We start from the raw sequence: 22013 nt of genomic DNA on the forward strand, positions 1-22013 counted from the left end.
TAATATCCACCATTTTGGACTCTTGAGTCTAAATATTTGCAAGAATATTTGTGTTTTTTCTGTACAACAGTATAGACCGATATGATTTGAACCAGATTTAAAGGACAACAGTTTATTTTAATTATTTTTCTTATTTATTGATTGTATACAAAAAAGTAGGTTGGATATGACATTATGCATTCTATATAAGATTTTACAATTTCAACATTCAATGTACAAAACCTAAATAGATACGGTAAATTCTTTAAAACACCCCCAGAGCCTGAAGCCCAAGGCTGTCAGTATATGTGCATTGAGCAAATGGTCTTTTGTTCAGTTTCACACAGGGACAAATGAAAAGTCTTTCTACAGCTTTTCAAAATCATAATGCAGTTTCCTACACTTTTAAAAGCAGTGTTCTGGTGCAGAAATCTGTGTTTTTTTTTACGTTTACAATAATGGAACAACGCTACAACAGCTATGCACCATCAGTGGTTGAAAAAGAAATCCAGAAGGAACCTGAAGTGGTGTAAATTTAAACATTTTCATTTTACTGCATGTTTTACTTGGGCTTGATGAGTACATAACTAAGCTCTGTATGGGTAAAATACAGTAAAAACAGCTTTTCACCACAGGCGTACCAGAAACGAACTACTAATTCATGTTTAAATTATCTAGGAATACAAACAAAGGAAATAAATCTGTTTTTATTAGAATTTTGCATTACAAAAAATAGTTTTGCATTAAAGCAAAATTATAATAAAATATGCTGACAGTATTAAGATTTGTAAATGCTACAATGCAGGCATTAAATACAATAGTGTATAGATTCTTGGTATGTATGTGTTCAAATACTCTACCAATTATCTTTATTTACCCAAAATATTGTTTAAATGCAATCAATACAGTACTGGGCACAAGAAACCAGTCTAATCAGATTAGTAAAACCCAGAAGAATCAAAGTGTCACACTTAAAATCTTCATTATATACTTTACACACTGAGGAACAGATCAGTTCTAGTGAGTGTGAATAAATCGAACTAAAAAAAATATTTTTTAAAACGGCTGTAGAAAACATTAAGTGTAAGTGATAACTAATTCTGCTAACAGAAACTGAAGAAGGAGAAAAGTGAACAGAGATTCTTAAGAAGGGCAATGTAGTAGTGGGTTTAACGTCAAAGTCACTGAAAAAAAAAATTGAAAAAAATCCCTCCAATCTTTACTCCTTATGTACTACCACAGAACGTCATTCACTGCTCTAAATTACAGGAGAGGTCAAACAGCAAATTCTTACTTCTTACTGCACAATATTAGCAATCCCAATGTGCAATTACAAAATTGATGCTACAAGGTATGATGACATCAGAAAAATGCACAAATCACATGTTCACCTCAGAGTCTATGCAATTTCCTGTTTTTTCATTTAGTCCAGAATTCTGTAAGTTTGGAACTGCACTATTTTATTTATACAAAAACAGTAATTTGGAATGCAGGCACATAAGCATTTTAACTGTAAACTATATACACAATGTAAAGTTACTACTTTAGTGATGTAAAATTATTAAATTAAAGCTAAAAAGGAAAACTACAATTTTGGTATCAACATGATTTAGACAAAAACGGGTGACAAGAATGTTCCGACTTGTTTTTAACAGTATAACCACACACTGAACATGTTAGATTCCCTGAAGCTAATGAGAAAGTTATCTAGTTACATTCCAAATGATATCCCAATTTCTCTTAGTTTTAGTACAGCAACCGAGCAAACATTCTCTTGCAGACTTTGCTGAAAGGCGGGCTTCTTTGAACCTCTGTTTTCTAAAACAGGAAAAAAAACAGACCTGAAAAGTCTGGTGTTATGATAAGTTATCCCTTTAATTCAAACAAAATGCAGAATTGTGTATTTTTCTTACCAAGAACATGTTTTCTAAGATTACACTTAATGCATTGTAAGATGTTGTTTTGGAGTCCGTCAACCAATGTGGTCACTGGGAATCCATAAAGTTATTTCAGGGATCCATCTAGTCATTTCTCAGACCTCTTTGAAAGACCTCTGTGAAAGGAATCCCCAAATATTCCAGATTTCATGCTGGAAGTCGCCAATCCAATTCCCAACACTATCCCGCTGGATATATCACATGCATATTGATATACTGTATCCACACCAGGTGATTCTAAAGATCGACCCCTTTTAATATCAATCACAAGAGTTAACTTGCAAACTTATAATAGACATTGCACGACTAAAAGCCAAACTTAATTATACCGTACATATAAATGTTGGTAATAATAAAGTGGTCATTCTTTGCAACCAATATAACAATCTAATTTTAAATGTCTAATTTCGACATTCGTAGGTCACAGCTCTTCAAATACCTTTCAGCAGTGTGGGTACTGGCGTGCGCAGAATGAAAAAAACAACGTGCAGCACTGCATCACTTGCTGTTGCTCCACAGACTCTTGCTTCTAGCCTTAACTCAGTTCTTCTGACTTACAGTGTTGTGGTACAGTATTTCTCAGATTGCATTTGCTGAGCAGCACCTGTGGCAGACAAGCTGTAATACAGGTGATGACCTTGTTGCAGATGATAGGTTAAGTAAGTATTATATGGTGAGGCATATCACAGTCTTCGTGCTTCCCAATCAAACGCTAGCAGACAAATTGGGTATTTCAGTGAATGATGAGAAAGAAATGAAAACCTACCTCAAGCCGTCAATACCTTGACAGATCAATTCTCATTACCTTTGAAAATTACAGTAACGTGATGGTCTTGAATTCAATATCGGAGAAAGGCCAGACAAGAACACCGTATTTGAACCCTATTTAATTTGCTTAACAAAGTAAGATAATTGATGTGATTTCAACACGTTCTGCAAACAATCGGCTTGGGAATGACATTTTGAAGACAGTGCCAACCTGTCAAGACGCAGGCTGGCTGAATTTGCTGAAAACTGGACGTCATCCTATACAAACCTGGGCCATATCGGCTCAAGTTGCTGAACCATGAGATACAGTACATTCACACACACATCTGCTAGTAGAAAGCTGCTTATTACTGGTTCATTTCAAGCTTTATTTTAATATTTAACTGATGGCACCCTTGCCAGCATAGGGTTGCATGGATGACACTTGCTTTCTTTTGATTCTTAAATTCATCCACAAAGTGAAAAAAGTTACTCCATATATTTAACACACTTGCAAAGCTTAACAGATGTAGCACTGCTGAAATCTTACGACTAAATGATATTGGGTGTTTCAATTTTCTTTATGTCTAGTATATATATAAACATGAATACATAACGTTTGGTGTACAGTATATGTACTGTATAGCATATATATTTGTTTAAACTCAAATCTTTAATTCATTTTTGTTGTTCTTTTCCTTCGACAGTAGGCTTAACGCAGACTGAATCAAAATTCCCAATGCAGTTTGTTTTTGATAGCACCAAACAACAGAAGATGGATTAATTATGAATGCATAATCCTCCGAAGAGCATAATTTTAGAATTATCTGTCATCAGAAGCTACATGTATTCTCTGTTAGTATTTGAGACCTAAATATTTACTGTACGTCAGTTTGGTGTTATTAAAAGAATTGAAAGGCAAACTTTCTTGTAAAACAAACTTAAACATTCTGTCAATTTTGTATATAAACAAGACCTTGGCCATCTTTCAGATAGTGGACTGTGACAATTCCCAGGAAAAGTCATTCTAAATTACCTCATACATAAGTCACAAGAATGCATTTACATGAAAGCAAATTATTCTGTACTAAATAATTACTCCAAAGGGCACAAGGAAATGGGGCATAAGATTTGTTTTCTGTTCTTCTTTACTAACAGCAGATCTAACACATTTAAGCCCTAACAACTCAATACCTATTGCCTTTCACAATGCATTTGAGTGATTAATGGATAGGTTGTAAAAAATGTTAATATTGATATTTCATAAGTGCACATCTGGCGTCACTAATCTTAATCTCATTTGAAAATAATAACCATGGAGGAAATAGTTTTAATTAACCAAGAGACTTTGCATTGAAAATCAGGGATGATCTGAAATAGTGAAGAAAGCCCAGATTACTGTGAAATGGGTTGTAAATGTCTAGATCAGTGCTGTCTAGTTCTGGATCTGGAGAGCTGGTGTGCCTGTACATTTTCACTCCAGCTCAGATCCTAATGAACTTAATCAAATAATTACTGTCTTAACTGGACCAATTTAACAGCTTTTCCCAGCTCTTTAGGTACTGAGACTTTGAAAACCTGCAGACACATTGGCCCTCCAGAACCAGGATCTGACAGTTGTCACCTACATAGGCAAAATACCTATTGACGTACTTAATATGGTGCATTGATTAATTAAATTAAGGCGCATCCTAAATTTGAGATTGAGGGAAAAATGATCAGTAAACTTGTGGCTCCAAACATTATACACCATCAGCAAAGGAAAAACCACCTGCCTCACCAACAAATATATTAAACTAAATTGAAGGGCAGGGCACATCCCCTCTGAAAATGAAAATGAAACTGTACTGTATAAATAAGTTAGAATCCCAGAATATAACATCCATCTTGGACTTCCTCCCTGCATTTTAAAGGAATGCTTTCTTGGAAGAGCAAGTGCTAGAATTCTGTTTTTTTCCTCTGGTTTTGAAAAAAAAATGTTGTATGGTCTTTACATTTGCATTTAAGTTTATCAGCAATGAACACTCCTCAAAAATTTAATCTAATGTTTTAAGGAGTTCATTACGTCTTTTACACGTACATTTGTGTACGTTAAATGCTTCAGTTTGCTCTGTCCTGAAATGCAAAGGTATCACTTGTTTGTTATATTTATTCTTAGAAATCATTGGTTAAAAAGCTATATGTCACTAGTTGGTAACTTCAAAAGATGCACACAAGCCCTTGATAAAAGACAATTCTGTTTAAGGAATGAAAAAAAGTCTCGAAGCTAAAAATGTATTCAGAACACTTGCAGATTATACCTTGAAAAACTTGTCTTATTTTACACAGACTTGAATAGAACCCAAAGGAATACCTTGAGTTCCTAGCTCTTAACATATGCTTTTATGTACAGCAAGTGTGATGAGCTACAGTATTTACTGTTTAAGAGAGGCTATCAACATAAAATGAACAATTACAGTAGCAAACCTGTTTCTGGATTGGCAGTAAAAAAATCTTGTCACTTAGGAAATGTTTTACACAAACATAAATAAAAATATCCCCCCTCAACCTACAAAAAAGCATAAATAGTACTAGTTAATTAATACCACAAAAGGAAAACTTGGGCTTCCTGTGAAACAAATATGAATATTATATTTTAAGGATGCAGATTATGATATGCCAACAAAGCATCTTCAGTTATAAAACTAAGATACTGAAGTATTCATCAAAGATGACAGAGAGGAACACTGCCATAAAAGAATAACTCAGGAACATAGAAAGAGGCACACAGTCATGTGGAGCAAATTAAGAAAAAAAGAATAAAAAAGCAAGCATTCTTTAAGAAATGTCTTAAAATAAACCCAAGAGGGAAAAAAAAATGTTTTCATTACTAGTACAGTTTTTTTAGTCGAGCCAAGAAAACCATTAACAGTACAAAAGAGAAAGGTTTTCACATCACTTCACGAGACACAGGAACATTAATAGAAAAATCTCCCAGAATGCAGCATTCCTCAATCTTGTTTGCCACTCATAAAAATTCCAAAGGCATCAGTTTGGTGTTTAGGCAGTACAAATAAAAAAAAAAGGTCTGAAAGAAAAGAAGGTGCATGTTTAAGCAGTTTTTGTTTGTCAAAAGTGTGTCTGGTATTTTGAAAAAAAAAAACTAACAACAAAACAAAATCAAAGCAAAATGTAAAGAGCAAATAAGCAAGTGATTATCCCCATCCAGAAATGCTGGCGAGATTTACAGTCAAACCATCACTCAGTCTCATTTAAATCTTAAATGCCAAATGTGGCAACAGTCCTTTGACTCCTTACGCCGTGTAAATCAGAAAACAATTTCTGATCTCCATACCAGTATATAAAAGGTCGATTCAGACAGTATTTCCTCCATCAGAATTATAATGACAGAATGATGATGTTGAATGGTTGTTTTCCAGTTTCACAGGCTAAATATTCTTCATTAGCCCTGAAAGCTTCACCCAGTTTTTGGACCAGTGTTCGTCTTCCTGGCTGACTGAACTCCTTTTGTAAAACCTGACAGATGTCTTGGTACGAATCCCAGATGCAAGGGAAATAAGTCAATTCACAGAGTCTTTTGTTGAACACTTATCTTGAGGCCCTGTATTTGTAAAGTGATATTAATACCAGCACAATTACAGTATGTGTAAAGCCTGTATAGATACACATTCATTTTAGCATATGTATACACACATATATACAATATATATGTATATAGTAATCTTGACAGTTCAAAACAATTAGGCTGGTCTTGGTTATATGTCCAGGTTGTTAGTATAACAATCTCAGTATAATAACATTGGTGGGTTTACAGGTAATGGATTAAACAGGCTTGTAAATGTTACCCTTGAGCAGAACAACAAAGATAGCAACCTACAGTAGCTCTCCATGGTTTCTCACTAATATTGTCTATCCTAAAAAAATAGTCGGTGAACGTAATATGCCTCTGAAGTTTTAATTTTGTTGTTGTATAGTTACAAAAGAATACAAGTATATGTTACGTAAAAAAATAAACCTAAAAAAAGAAATTCTAATTTCAATCCAGCGTTCAGAACCTCACCCACTGGATGACGAGCTTTATCGCCGGTCCGTTTTGTAATTTTTTTTTCCCTCACGAGGTTAGCATTTTGAGAGAGTAGTCATGAAGACAGCCGGACCCGGAAAAGAAAAAAAACAAAACAAATAAAGCTCAAGAGTCTCAGAAAAGCACAAGGCTTTGTGTCTTTTGTAGGCCCATGGTGCCTGTCTGCACTGTTTAAGGCTTCTCTTTTCTGACTGGGCCTGAGGCAGACAGGGAGAGAAAAAAGTCCGGCAGGAGAGTTACTGTGTGTGTGTTGACGTGAGGCGTGGCCCTATCCTCTCGGAGGCCGAGGTGGGGGCTTGCCGATCTCCACGGAGACGTTTGTGTACAGAGGGTACTTTGTGACCTGGACAAGGCGATACTGAAGGGAGTTGATACCATCACGCTTCATGGTGACCTTGGTGTTTTGGATTTTGTTGAACCTGAAAAGTAGATGAAGAAATATCACCTCTTATTATTGACAAGGTAAATGATTTATTATTGTTTTCCAAAATGTTTCTTTTGCCGTTTTAAACAAAATCAAACAGTACAGTTTAAGAACTTAGTAGGGTCATCATTAAAACAGTCCTTAATTTTTCACAATGAACAAATTAAACATATATTGTTACTTTGGAAGCCAAATATGAATGCAGACTGTCTGATGAGGACAAGACGGAATATATCAACATCTGACGGAGATCCAGATTTTTGTTATGTCCCCCATCCATCCTTTAATACCTGGAACTACTGTAGGTAACAGCCCAGACATTATAATGCTGGAAATGTAGAACCTTGAGAGGAGAGAATTTGTGCATTTTGGCTCCTACAGACTTTAGAAAAAGTAGATGGTTTCTTTTTCAATGGGATCCTTTGAGAATTAGGTTGACGAGGCTCTTGGATCAATCAGAGACAAGCTTTTATACACACAAGATGGGACAAAAGAAATTGACTCTTGCTATTCTCTGAATTTGCTCATGTTCTCAGAACTGACAACAGATGGAGCTATGATCACATCGCTACTGCTTAACTTCTCCACCTTAAGCTAATAAAAGGCCCAAAGCTAATATACCGCATGTCAACAAAAAAGCGTTCTCTTTCACATATACTTTTTCTTAGGTAGAAACAGACCGCTTAGCTCTTTCTCCACACCCTCCCTGTTGTAAGTAGCATAGTTACTAGTAATGCATTTGCACGGCAGCGATAACATTGCTCTACTTATGCCTATTTTTTAAGGCCTCCTCACTTATGGCCAACGCAATTTTTAATAAGTAGGCATAATGCCAAGAATCCAATCCTGAATATTCTTGAACAAATCCTCCTCCAAGTGCTCCCCCTCACTGAAGGATGCGGCTCCTTCAGTTAATGACAGGTTCATTTGGACTTCACATCAGATCACTGGCCCAGGTCAAACTCCTTGTCTTGAGAGTGCAGTCAGACGAGACGTCTAATAAAAAGCATTTGTCTGCTTCAAATCGAGGAGGACAAAAGGGAAAAGACTGGAAAAGTGAGAGTGTAGGAGAGAGTCAGCAAAGACTGATCTATTGACTCCGGAGAGGAGGTGCTTCTATAGTTAGCTGTCCACACTTTTCATTTACTGTAACTGCTTCTGGTAAGGCGTCACAGTATCACTTGAAAGAGCACGTTTTAATTACAGAGCAGGCAATATCTTCTTTCTAGCAGGGTTTGTTAATTCACAGTGAACATACAAAGTATTTAACAGAAAACGGAGCCTGACAAGAGAAGATCAGCACCTATTGTAACTGCACAGACACACAATTATTCTACTGCCAAACTTATATACTATATGGTTCTTGTCTATTAATCCACCTACATGCTCATAAATGGGACATAAAGCAGAATTACTGCTAACAGACATGGTTTACATTAAAGTAATGTATTCCCGACATTGTCCTTCCTGAAATAACACGTACAGTATTGTACGGAACACAAGTCCTAAAAGACAGTCTCTTATTTGTAGAAGATGGCATTTTGCAGTATAACCTATTGGGTGGCACAGTGGAATACAGGTTAAATTCCAGACTGGTGGAATGCACACCTGGAAGACTTCCTTCCGTTTGGAGTTTGCATGTTCTACCTACAATCCCAAGACACGCTGTTCAGTTTAACTGGCTTGTGCCAATTGCCCAGCCCCCCCAGCTCCACCGGCACTATCCTGGCACAGCACTGCAGTGAGTAGCTCTGCCTTGGGCTTTGCATGCTTAGCTCCAGCACCCTGTAGCAATCACATGGTTACTAAAGACGGATGGATGAATAATTGCAGCCTGAAAGCTTTCCTTCATTTTATCCCTCTAAAATAAAATGGTTCCTTAAATATTAAATGCCCAAAATGGTACATTACTGGATGGATGTAAGTCCACTCCTGCTGTTAGTCACAAATATTTTAACAGAACAACAGAGCGTTTGTCACACATGGTAACAGAGCTGTGGAAACGTACAGTATGTACAAAGCATAGAAACTTCATATACTACATAAAATATAAAGAGACTGAAGAATACAGGAAAATATTAGTCCTCATATAAATACCATGTTTCCAGTTCATATTCAGTGCCTACAGTGATATTTTCACACATGGTGTGTAAATAATTTATGGAGCCTTGTTATATTTATTAATTTATTTTACAGCAATCAGAGTTTGCTAACATGCTTTTCCTCTCCATTTTAAATGTGTTCCGTTTTAATAACCAATCTCGCTTAATCTAGAGCGAAGATATTTTCCCTCAAAGAACATTAACTTGTTCCTTTGGGAGTCTCAGTGCAACAACAAAAAACAACATTTACTGTAGCAGGAGAGATGGGAGATGGGACAACTCTGAACATTAAACAGCCCCACAAAATGTTTCCCTGATTTCTCTGTGGAAAACATTAATAAATCACCTCAGCAGTCACTAAGGCTATTACACTGTCCAAAGATTATGATTTACAAATACATTTTGAATGATATTACTACATGAAAACGGCTCCTGTTCTGTAAATTAATATTCATGAGCCACAGTGCCAGCGTTACTAACTAATCTTTAAAATATTGATGAATGCCCCTTCATTTCCTCTAGCAAGCATAATGCCTCAGTACAGCAGCTAAAATTTATATTTTACCAAGACCAAGAAAAAAATATATCAGTTGAAACAGTGACAAAAAAAAGTCTTCAAAATAATGTTCAAACTTTACCAAGATTAGCATAGACCAGGGTAGAACACAGTGTTATTTAACTTCAAATATTCCAGAAATACTGCAAAGTCTGTGCCTTGGGTATAATGATGAAATTTTAAAACCTAGCGGTGTGAAACAAGTGAGCAAATAACGAAACATATTTTGGGAATCAAGCATCACATAAATGTCGGGAAACAAATATTTTCGTTTATTAATAAGCATGCTCGTACAGTAAGACGCCATTCTTCAAATAACTGAATCTGCTTAAGTAAACACTCAGATATGAATATAGAAAGTAAAGGAAGACACACACTTTGCATACAAAACAAAGCAAACACAATCCCCAGACAGATATAGCCTACAACTCTCTCTACAGCTCTGTAACCAGAACAGGTTATAGACAGCATATTTACACAAGGTCAAGCAATGAAATGAAGAGCCCTCCTTTAAGGGGATCCACACCGCCAAGGCAGCTGACTGGGCCTAAAACCCACATCTGTGGGCAGTGAGACTAAAAGAAAGCACGTTGAGGAAACCCATGAAAACAAAAAAACATGTAGGCTAAAAAGACTCTTCAGTGTGATTCCATGTCAAGGTCTGGAATCAAACCCAGAACTCTAAAGCTGAGGTATATTAACAATAACGGCCACATCACGGTGCCGCGTGTGTAAGCCATCATTTTGCTGTGTTTGTTCAGAAGCTGGGCACGTGTGGGCAGAAACCACCGAGAGTGAACCGCAATGATAGAGGAACCATTTGTTCCCTCTCTTCCAAGGAAGGCTGATGCTTTCCTGGTGAGGAGAGAGACAGGCGCCTGGGGAATTGTGGGCGAGTCTGATCTATTGCTTCCCAGTGAATGATGGGAGAGCTCAGTTTTCGGAGGGTACTTGACACACTCCTGTATCTTTAATGAACCCAAAGAACGTCACATAAAGGCAGTTCAAGAGCAGTACTAGCAAAGCTGTGCTTCTATTTTTAGCCAAATGCAGGGCATCTCCACACCTGCACACCAAAAGACAGACCAGGCTCACAGAACAGAGTAAACTGAATTATAGGAAAGAAAACTGAAACAGGATTGATACCAACATTGACTACAATTTCTGTTTTTACGAATGAGATGCTTTATTAGTTTCTCTTTGCTTGGAGACATCCATTCATTCACTTTCGGTGAATGTTCTATTCTTATACTAGACTGCGAGGCAGAGGGTGACTACAACCTGGACAAAACACCAGATCATTGCAGGTCACATACTGTACACACATTCACTCACGCATTACTCACACATACTCACAAACACACACTCTCACTCACATATACACACACACATTCACTCACATACACACAAACACATATTCCCTTACAGTACACACAAACACATTTACTCAAACATACCCACATTCACTCGCACATACACACAAACGCATTTGCTCAAACATCCACTCATACGCATTCATTACACACAAACACAAAAACATTCACTTACAGGTACACATAAACACACATTCACTCACACAGATGCACATACATTTGAACAAACATACAAACACAGAGAAACATTTGCTCAAACATACACACATACAGTATTCACTCACACAAATGCGCACACATTCGAACAAACACGCACACATTTATAGTGTGTGCTCTCAGTGATGCCAGTCAACCAGAACATGCCTTTGAACTGGGCGATGACGCAGAAACTCCCACAGAAAGCCCCTCACACATGGGGAGAATATGCAAACCCTGGGACCTCGGAGCTATGAAGCAGCATGTCTATAGCATATTTATATGAGAACATTCACGAATCACATAAAAAAAACTAAATCCTTGCATATACAAATGAACCAATGGTTTAAGACTCTATTTACATCGGCAGTCACCCAGCGGACCCTCAGACCATCCCCCGCAACAGTTCCCAGCCTGCACCGCTGCGTATGCATTATCCGGGTGCAATTCCACTTCGTTACCTGGCGAGGGCGCTACAGTATCAAATGACCAAAACGCCCAAATATTATTGGGAACTTTTTGTTAGTCGAAGTGAGTCTTTGCGGGCTGCAGATGCCGCGTGTTCGAGACCCCTGGTTTAGAGGCAAAATATAACGTATTAGTAGAAACAACCTGGACGTAAGCGAATGTTCTGACAATATTAAATGGTTTCAAACAGCTTGCAGGTACAACTTGAAAAAATACAGCACTTAAGTATGGAAAGGTCAGCATCAGATGATTTAAAATTTTGAAATTTTGATAAGATTGAAATTTTTTATCTGAATTATTGTCTGTATCATAATTCTTCAGCTTTCTCCAGTAGTTAACCTTGTCTAACCTTATTCATTAGGAGACCTGTGTATTTGGTTGACACCCAAACTGGAGTTAAGATGGAAGGCTCTTTTTAAAAAAATATTGTTAATAAAGCAAGGCCTGTGTAATTTATGTTGAATAAGTAGCCCAGTTATTTGTGCCGCGAAGCCTGAAATTAACAGTTTTCCTGACTTCTAACAAGAATATTTCTAGCAGAATTTTTATTAAATTTATTTCAACTGAAAACATGCCTTTCATTTTTTTCAGGTTCTCCAGGTTATGATGAAAGAGAGTTTATGATGCACTTGAAATTCTCTGTGAGCTGTTTCCTTATTATTACTACTGCCTAGCTTGTCGTCAGAATAATATTACTACCTACTTTAATCTCTTAAATGTTAGTGGGAGCGTGTAAAAACCAATTTAACTCAGACACATTAAGAGTTCCAACAATCACCCTGCAGTTTTAAATGTTCCTTCATATAATATTTGACTTCAAGACCATTAATAAAAGTCATTATAACTTTAGGAAACCAAATTTCTGCTGCTGTAGTTGTTTTCTAAATTGCTACCCTTCAGTGAGACCTCTGTCTTTGTTTATAGTAAAGGAAGAGCGTTTCTTAAAAATACAGTATTGTTTTATTTATTGTAACCGAGACACATTCACTCTGCACATCTGAGTACAAAGGAGCTTCTTAACAATGAAACATTGTTTATTTTACCATTGTTAAAAAAAAACATAAATGTCATGAAAAAAAATCTTAAAATGTAATAAATGTAAAAATTGTAATAAAAAATAATGTGATGAAGAATGTCTGCCCTGTTATTGATATATTTATTTTGCTAGAAGGCTAATGCACAAGACAGGTAAACAATGCAAAAAAACATTTTAGCCAATTAGGGAAAAAGCAGAGTTTTTTATATTAGATTTATAACTGATAATGGCACAAAGGACAAGATGTATGAAATGTACAGTAAGACTTCCTTTATTTGGGCAGAAGCTGTAAACCTATTATTCTTTTTAAATAACTAGAGAAGAAAAGAAGTGCTGGTGAAGTGGGGTACATGAGGAAATTATTTTGAGCAAGAAATGGTAGTTATTCTCCCATTTGACAAGTGCTGTGGGACATTTACCTACAACTTTTGCTTTGCCTGTCTGGAGCTGAAGTCACTGTTAAGGATGAAGTAAAATTCATCCGGGACGATAATGGGAAGTTTCACGACAATAAAAGGGAAATGACCGAAGTATTGTACTACATGAGTATTTCACTCACATGATCATTAAGGAAGAAATCAACAACATGCCTCAGGCAGTGGAAGGACAAAGTACTGTAATATAAAGGAACTGAACCTTTTTTAGACTTGAACGGGGAAGACTACGAGGGGATTGCATATATACACTGTATTCAAAATCCACAAGGACATTGAGAAATGTCAAACCAGAGGACTGCATCAGAATGAATAGTGAAACACAAACAAAAGACACAAGTGGAAACTACGTGGAAGTACGTTTAAAGGAGACACTTCTTTTCCCAGAGGGTTGTTAATAATAATAATAATAATAATAATAATAATAATAATAATAATAATAATTCCTTACACTTATATAGTGCTCACTCCAATCAAAGTGCTTTACAAGTAATGGGGACTCCCCTCCACCACCACCAATGTGCAGCATCCACCTGGATGATGCGACAGCAACCATAGTGCACCAGTACACTCCCCACACACCAGCTCTCAGTGGGGAGGAGAACAGAGTGATGAAGCCAGTTCAGAGATGGGGATTATTAGGAGGCCATGACTGGTAAGGGCTAATGGGAAATACAGCCAGGATGCCAGGGTTACACCCCTACTCTTTTCGAGAAACACCCTGGGATTTTTAATGACCACAGAGAGTCAGAACCTTGGTTCTTCTCATCTGTCTCATCTGAAGGACGGCACCTGTTTACAGTGTAGTTTTCCCATCACTGTACTGGGGCATTAGGAGCCACACAGACCACAGAGTGAGTGCCCCCGACTGGCCTCACTAACACCTCTTCCAGCAGCAGCCTTAGTTTTTTCCAGGAGGTCTCCCATCCAGGTACTGACCAGGCTCACACCTGCTGGGCTTCAGCGGGCTGCCAGTTGAGAGTTGCAGGGTGATATGGCTGCTGGCAGCTTGTTGTACTGTAGCTGCCCAGCCTTGTTGCTGAAACCGATCCCCTGACTTCTTTCCAGAAACAGCTGGATGAGATCCTTGGATCAATGAGATATTAACTCCCAAACAGGCTAGATGGGTCGAATGCCCTCCTCTTGTTTCAACTGTTCTTATGTCACATTAGGAAAGGTTTGTAACAAGTGCACTCAAAAACTAATCTGATTCTAGGTTGTTAATCTGCATAATTTGGAGTGTACTTGTTCAAGTGTAATTAATTGAAAATAGCTTTTTAACACAGCTCATATAAATGGAGTACACATCCATGTGTTTAAAAATACTTCATGTGGAACACTGCTTGTGTTTTGTGTAATGTGCATGAAATTAATAACCTAAATTGCTTCTGTTTATGTAATTGGTAGTGCCCGTCATATTCTATAGAAACTCTACTTATGAGAGAATGATCTACAAAAATAGATTAGAAAAACACAATAATTATAATTCTTTGCATTTATCAGTGGTGTGGTGCATTTTAAAGTCATGCAGAAATAACCTGTTAATGGATTTTAACTGATAAAGACTAAGAACAATTTGTATAATATATGGAGAATTATATTACTCATGTTACTTGTACATGAAATCCAAGCGCCGATCTTTCTACACAAATTCTTCTACACAGCAACTGTCATGACATTTTAGTTTGCAAAATAACTTTTTTCATTCAACATAACTGCTGCTCTATATGTTGAACTATTCTGTCCAGTTCCTGTGATTCTGTTTTCATTCTGCATGTTTTATTATTGAGTTGTGCTGATTTCACAGCTGATAGAAGGAACATGTATGATGATGACAGCGATGACCAGCTTACTGTCCCTGATTAAGCATAAAGTGCACACGATGGACATGCAGAAAAATAACAGAACAGAAATTATGGAGGATATTAATTATTTTTTTTTGCTCTAAAGGTTCTGCCCCACCATAAGATTTCTATCTATCCTAAATCTGAATAAGTAGCATTTGTCGAGTACTGAATGTTTTTCTAGAGGAAACAAATTGCAGCAAGCCGAGTTTATTCCTTGCACAATATCAAGCAACTGTGCAAACCTATTTTACCTCTCTGCCTCTGGGGTGTCCAAAAGCTGCCCTCTAGTGGCCCACACCAGTATTAACACCCTTGATCCCACGGTCCTGTTACAGTGAGTAAGTCATATAAGGAAGGCAGCGGTGGCACACTGGGGCTGGAAGCTAGGGAGTGGGTGTTACTCACCTCTGGGGGTTGGGCTCGTTGTGCTTGTCACGCTCGTGCTTGATCATTCTGTACCTCCCGATCCGCACATCTGGCCGAGAAACCTTCATGCCATTGAGGGTAATCCTTCACACACAAGAACAAGAGGAAATCAGAACCGAATCAACGGGACACACACAGGCACGGACATTCAGGCACAGGGCAAAACCCTACACAACTACTGTATGAAGATCTAGGAAAATTCCTACAGACATAAACACGAGGCAGAACTGGTCGTTGTTGGTATTTTGAAATTACAAGTAAAAAAAAAAAACTTGTCCTGTACCAAATACAGATGAGAGTGATTTTAGTGCTTAAATAGATTCTATTAATCGCTTAATCAATCACAATCCAGAACCCATCTTAAAGATGTTAAAGGACAACCACAGTTTTCATACATTTACACCATAAAGGACATTAAAAGAAGAAATATAAAAAACCTGTCAAAATTCTAGTATATGCTTAGTACAAGGAAGTTAAGCAGTAACCTTGAACCGCACTAATACAGAGGAGGAAATTGTGTATCAGAAAGGTATTCACGGCAGATTTGATTTCCTGGTGGAAATACTTTGCGGTTTTAACAATGTCTCAGCGTTCCACAAGAAAGGAATGTTATTACTCTTTGCATTTGTTATCTCTGGGATGAAATGTTATAACAAATGTGACCTGAAGTGTAATTTCAGGGAAAATACCGGGGTGTTTCGTCAGGTAGGCTGCCAACTGCCAGCAGGGGAGAAAAACTGACCCGGTTCGCCTTTGCTCCTTGCTCATTAATTCCATTTCCTGAGCAGTACACCTCCCCAACACTAAAAACATACCTCCTCTGGCACATCACCACTGAAAGGATCTGAGCCTCCAGTAGTCCCAAGCTTAGGATGTTTTTTTCTAAAGTAGTTTTTTGATTAATCTTTATTTTTCAATTAACAACTAAACTTAAAAGTCTTAAGACTTTGGTTATTTAAAAGCCCTTCTATGAAAGCTGTGTGTCTTGTTAAATACAGTATACTGTATTATATGCATTTACAACATACTATTTTTCATTGTATTGTTTTATCACAATTTATATCATTCTGAATCAAAGTACGTCCATCATATCATTTTTTATGTCCAGTGGCATATTGTGTTATATGCTTTCCAAACGTGTTGTCCGTGTTTTCTTATATAAAGATTTTTACTGGATATGATGGCAATATTAAATAAAAGGCACAATGGTTAATCTAAGCTTCAGGAAAGGAACAGATCCATAGCTTGGCACACAGCTTTTAGGTCTGATTATATTTAAGAAACTCGCTTACAGTATGGCAAAGAAAACATTTTGTTCCATCCTATCACTGTTCCACGCAGAGATAGTAAATCAAATCATAAACGTAAACCTTCAGGCAATGTCAGATTTCACTTTCAGACACAATGCAACTGCAGGAAACAGATTATATTATGACCATCATGATTTGAAACGCACATTTCTTTACCTGAATGCCCCATTTCATGATACGAAAGAAAAAAATGAATGTTGAATATTGTAAGGCATAAATTCTGAACAAGGGCAGTAGCAGCATGAGCAATTACAGCAACAGCCAAGTATCCACAACAAACCTTAGCTTCATGAAACATTAAACAAGAAATCTGTCTAATGCTTCAACTTCATGCAGCACAGCTGTGCACAGGAGGGTGGAATTGGATAGGTATGTCTGATTTACTAGGTGATACCCATGGTTTCATTCAGTTATTTGTACATCCTTGTTTTGCAGGCTAAAACACATAACCTAATGGTGGTCAATTCTGTGCTCAAATCAGATGACAGAGCAAAGCCCAGCTTCACCAATTCTGTCCTAGCGTCTTGCTGACAAACATAAATCGCTGTCGCATGATAAATGTGTTAGTGATCTAACTGCAGTAAACTCTAACAAGATCATGCTGGTGGAAGCACGAATGAAAACAACAAAAGGCCTTTATTTTTAAAACATATTTCAAGTTTCCTTGAAATGTTCAATTTTCCATTGTTAAAACCTAAGCTACGCCTTGGGTCTGTTTCATAGACCCTTTGAAAATTATGATGTTTATCATAGTGTCTTATCCTTGGACATCTAATTTTTCGAGCTACAGTGCAACAAAACCTGATCTTCCTTGCAATCCCCATTGCTGCTTAAATCAATGAAAAATGATTAACAACCCCTCTCCCACACACACATCAAATAAACACAGTAATATGACATCAATAATACAGAAGTGGGAACGTCAGTTTTTTCAATACTCTTTCTTATCCAGAATATGAAGATACGCTTTCTTCATATTAGAGAAAACATGTGGATGACTGAAGCTGACAGTAGCACGCAGCAGGCAACACAAAAGCAATAAGGTGATGTACAATGTTTCAAGCCACTGCTGCCCAATGGCAGTGAGTCAAATGCCCCAACTTTTTTGACATCAGGACCTGATACCTCTAATTTCCTACTCTCATGTTTTGCTGCTGGAAGACCATTTCGAATTTTGCAGTCAGTCTACACAGATCTTCGTCAAATTGAGTCAGACAGGTGGTGGTGTACATTTCTTCTATTTAAAGGAAAGCAAGAAAAAATGCAGGGGTCAAAGAGGGTCTTGCAGTACAACTTTGACTCTTACAGTTCAGTGAAGAGAACAAGCCTTTTTGCAGACTACATTGTTTTCAAAGAGCATGCTTTATCTCTGCAGATCTTGTTATTCCAAAACTTTCTTATGCTCTGTTTTGGTGCATTACACATCCACGTTATGATAAATCACATTACAGCATCCAGCCATCTCGCATTAACATTTTTTTTAAAGTTAAAACACTGTAGACGGAAACAAACATTTCCACCGTAACCTGTGACAGACAGATAATTAATGTAATTTCTGTATTCTGATGCTGGAATGTTGAACTTTGGGGTGTCCTTAAAAATAAAACGGTGTATGCAAAAACAAGTATGATACCCATACTTTCAATTATCCTGTACTGTACTGGGCTGTGCTTCAGTTAATATAAAAGCAGGAAACAAAGAATGAAAATAGATCAGCTGGAGAAGTGAGAAATTACTTCACCAATTAAATTAAAAGAGACAATCAAGGAGTTCAGATGTGGAATTTAGCCAGAAGAATGTGGTTTAACCTACTTAATTCAAGTACCATGGGATCTTTAATGACCAAGTAGTCAAAATCTCAGTTTAACATCTTATCTGAAGGACAACACATCCTACAGTGTAATTCAATCAAACATTTTCATAGTTTTTCATATGAGTTTTAACCTTTGCTAAATAGCTGCTCATAGGATTCCAGTGTACAATTAAAATACATAACACTAGATGATCCTAAATTCCAAAAGAAGGCTTATGTCAGTGTGAAAATGTTCTGACAATGCTCAGAAATTAAAGTGGATAAGAAAGATGTTCAATAAGTATGCGTGTAAATATTGTAACGAAGAAATGCAGGATAGGTTATTGAAAAGCTCATAAAGAACTCTGAAATCTCCCAAAACTGTACTGGGGATCCTGATTTTGAGTATGATATTAAAGGGTTTATATACACCATCAATATAGTACCTTTTCTATTGAGAGAAAGAAAAGGAAAAAGAAAAAAACTTTCATACAGCTCATCTCATTATGTTGAGTAGATCGGTACTCTGTTGCTGTTGCTTGTAATCTCTTAAGTAGAATGTACATCTCTCTTAAGTAGATTGGTTGTGTCTGCGCTAGAGGTCTCAAGGTCATGTTCTGTGGCGCATGTTGGCTGTTTGAGGAACTGCCAGGGTGCTGCTTTACATCAACGATAGGCACATGCTTGTATTTACACTGTAAATCACTTCAAGAATGCCTTAACTAGTAAGAGAAGGCATTTAATATTAAATTGACTGGTGTTTTGAAGGCACTCTTTAAGCTGTGCCAATTAAAAGGAATATTTCATGCTTTAAAAAAAAAACAAATTCGTGAATCCTCCTGTGAGAAAGTAATTCTGGTTTGTTGAAGCAACCCTTCTGATAAATGATGGCAGTTGCATCACTGCTCAGTGGGACATGAAAACTAAACTCAACAGTTTATCAATCTCACACGTCACTGCTCATTGTATTCAATTATTTGCATACAGACCATTGCCTCACATTATGACTGTATATTAGCACGTTATTTCCATATACTTATTTTGTAAAAAAATCTCATTTACAAGTTTAAATGTACTGAATTGGAACGCCATCCATATTTAGACGGCCTCATAAAGATTTTTCTATTTTTGACGTTTATAAATGAGAAAAAGACATTTCAGGCAAACATACAGGGTGCAAAGCAATATTTCTGTAACATCATTCCCCCAGCTTGATAGTGTCCACAATGCAATTACTGTAGTCTCTTACACCACACCAGCTTCATTTTTCAAAGTAAATCTGTGTATACTTCTTCAAGCATATGACTGTGAAAAATAACATTTTCTACAAACATTTTAGTAAAAAGCAATACATGTTACCTGAAAATTGTCTCCCTTTTACTTGTGTGTGGAGATCAGAAATAAGAATTTTAAGGTACCCTCTTAATTGAATAACAGGATGAGAGGACCTACTCCTTTTAATGGGATGGCTGTTTTTACAAATTAAGATGCGTGAAAGACATTCCGACCCGAGCCTTATTCCACTAACAAGACAGAAACAATTCCGTATGTCATTAAGAATATAGTTTGAAAAAAGGGTACAAGTATTTGGTTTAAAATATTTGTTATTATCCATTTAAACTTTTCCCAAGTAAAACAAATGTTCTGTCAAAGTTCATTTAAGTCCCCAGCAATTTTGTAGTTTAACAAAACAAGCACAGAATATTAATAAAAGAGCAGTATAACTTTTGCCTAAACTTTATTTTTCAATGATGGACACAGTAAATAAACTCCACTGTGATTTCTGTTCTTAACACTAGTTTTAACATTTCAAGACAAACCAATTAAGTTAAAATTAACATGCAAGCCAAATGGGAATCAGGACTAAGAATTCAGTTGAAGCACAGGGCCCATTGAAATAGATTCAGAGATCTTTGCTGTGCCCCTTCATTAACACCTAAATAGATTTTTTTGAAAGCAATCCTTGTTTCATGCAGACTAAGCAATATTCTCTCTCTCAGAGGTGGAATTAAATCCAGCTCCAAGCATGAACAACAATTAAGAAACTGTTTGGAAAGAACTTCGACACTTTTGCTTGTTTAGCATTTTTTCCAGTCATGTTTTAGCACACTCAGCTGACTAAATTGGAAAAATTGGACTCATTAAACATGTAACCTGTGAAGAGCTGCTTTCTGGACTGTCTGCCAAACACGTTCATCGGATGAAGAGAAGGACGCAAAACCCATCTGACAATCCAATATAGAGTATTACTAATAGCTATCGGCACATAGACAACCCAAAGCCATGTGATTCAAGATCATACTGGTGATTCTTGCTGTTCATATTACTGACTTGTGAGCAAAGTGGTGTCTCATAATCTGTTTGTCAGAAGAGTTCTGGAGCACATGGAAAACAACAATTCATGCCACAGTGATAACTAGGATAACCTGCTCTCAATCTAACTAAACTAAAAAGGAAAATAGATTATTGAACTTACATTTGTTAATAGGGGAGAAGAGTTTCTAGGAGGTTTATTACGAATTCACCAAAATTAAATTCCAAGGACAAACAACTTTGATTATAGGATTGCTGGAGATTTTTGAACACTGAATGTATGGCACAGGACTTGATTCGGCCATTTTTGAAAACTGAAAGGGAACAAAATGTCATGTACTTTGGCTTCTGGAGTTCATCGTGTGGATCTACAAACTACATATGAAAATATGAAATGGGGCAGGACACCGGAAACAATCTTGGATGAGCAAAACAAAGTATGGAGATCTTTGCAAAAAATAGCACACATCAAATAACTTGCATTTAGTAACTCAGCAACTGACAACTCCAGGTGATAAACCCGCTGCGAGAGTTTGGTTTTGACCTTGGAACTCAAGAACACTAAGCCTGCTCAGGTTTTTTATCCTTTTCTATTATAATATGTGCATTGAAATAGAAATGTGTTTTCTTCAGGAAAAACAAATCTGTGACTTCAGATTCATATTGCCCTTGGCTAGGAGATGTGTATTCCTGGGTTTCTCTGGGGAAAACATGTGCAAAAGTCATTAAGATGGATCTGCTGTGGCCTTGCATCGCCTGAAACTCTTTTTTCACATGAAAGAGAGCATTTTCTACATTTATACAAAAGCATTTATTTATTTCAAATAGAATTCCAATACACGAAGAATTGTTCTGTAAATGTGCTGCATAAATGTAACTAATAATTGTTGATATATATTATACACTGTAATAGGTGAAGAATACTCAACAGTGAAAAGGTTGCATTTCTCCTTCTTATTTTTCAGTGTGGAATTAAGTTTTACATGTTCG

General features: G+C 36.8%; 1 protein-coding gene and 1 long non-coding RNA gene across 3 annotated transcripts in view; one reads left to right on the top strand and one right to left on the bottom strand.

The window, feature by feature from the left end:
- Positions 1–111: 111 nt before the first annotated feature.
- The window catches only part of b4galt2 (beta-1,4-galactosyltransferase 2), a 125613-nt gene continuing 103711 nt past the window's right edge, over positions 112–22013 (bottom strand). For both annotated transcript variants that reach the window (XM_088598100.1, XM_088598099.1), the window contains 2 exons: positions 15588–15692; positions 112–7166 (listed from right to left, as the gene is read on the bottom strand). In XM_088598100.1, coding sequence (XP_088454226.1) covers positions 7016–7166; positions 15588–15692 — 256 coding nt within the window. In that variant the 3' untranslated portion in view covers positions 112–7015. The remainder of the gene's footprint in view (positions 7167–15587; positions 15693–22013) is intronic.
- LOC148651865 (uncharacterized) lies at positions 7083–12998 on the top strand. The gene is made up of 2 exons (XR_015925182.1): positions 7083–7209; positions 12457–12998. It is a non-coding gene; the product is annotated as an uncharacterized LOC148651865 (long non-coding RNA).

Source organism: Lepisosteus platostomus, chromosome 11 (assembly GCF_059453375.1).
Source record: "Lepisosteus platostomus isolate fLepPlt1 chromosome 11, fLepPlt1.hap1, whole genome shotgun sequence".
Classification (NCBI taxonomy): Eukaryota; Metazoa; Chordata; class Actinopteri; order Semionotiformes; family Lepisosteidae; genus Lepisosteus; species Lepisosteus platostomus.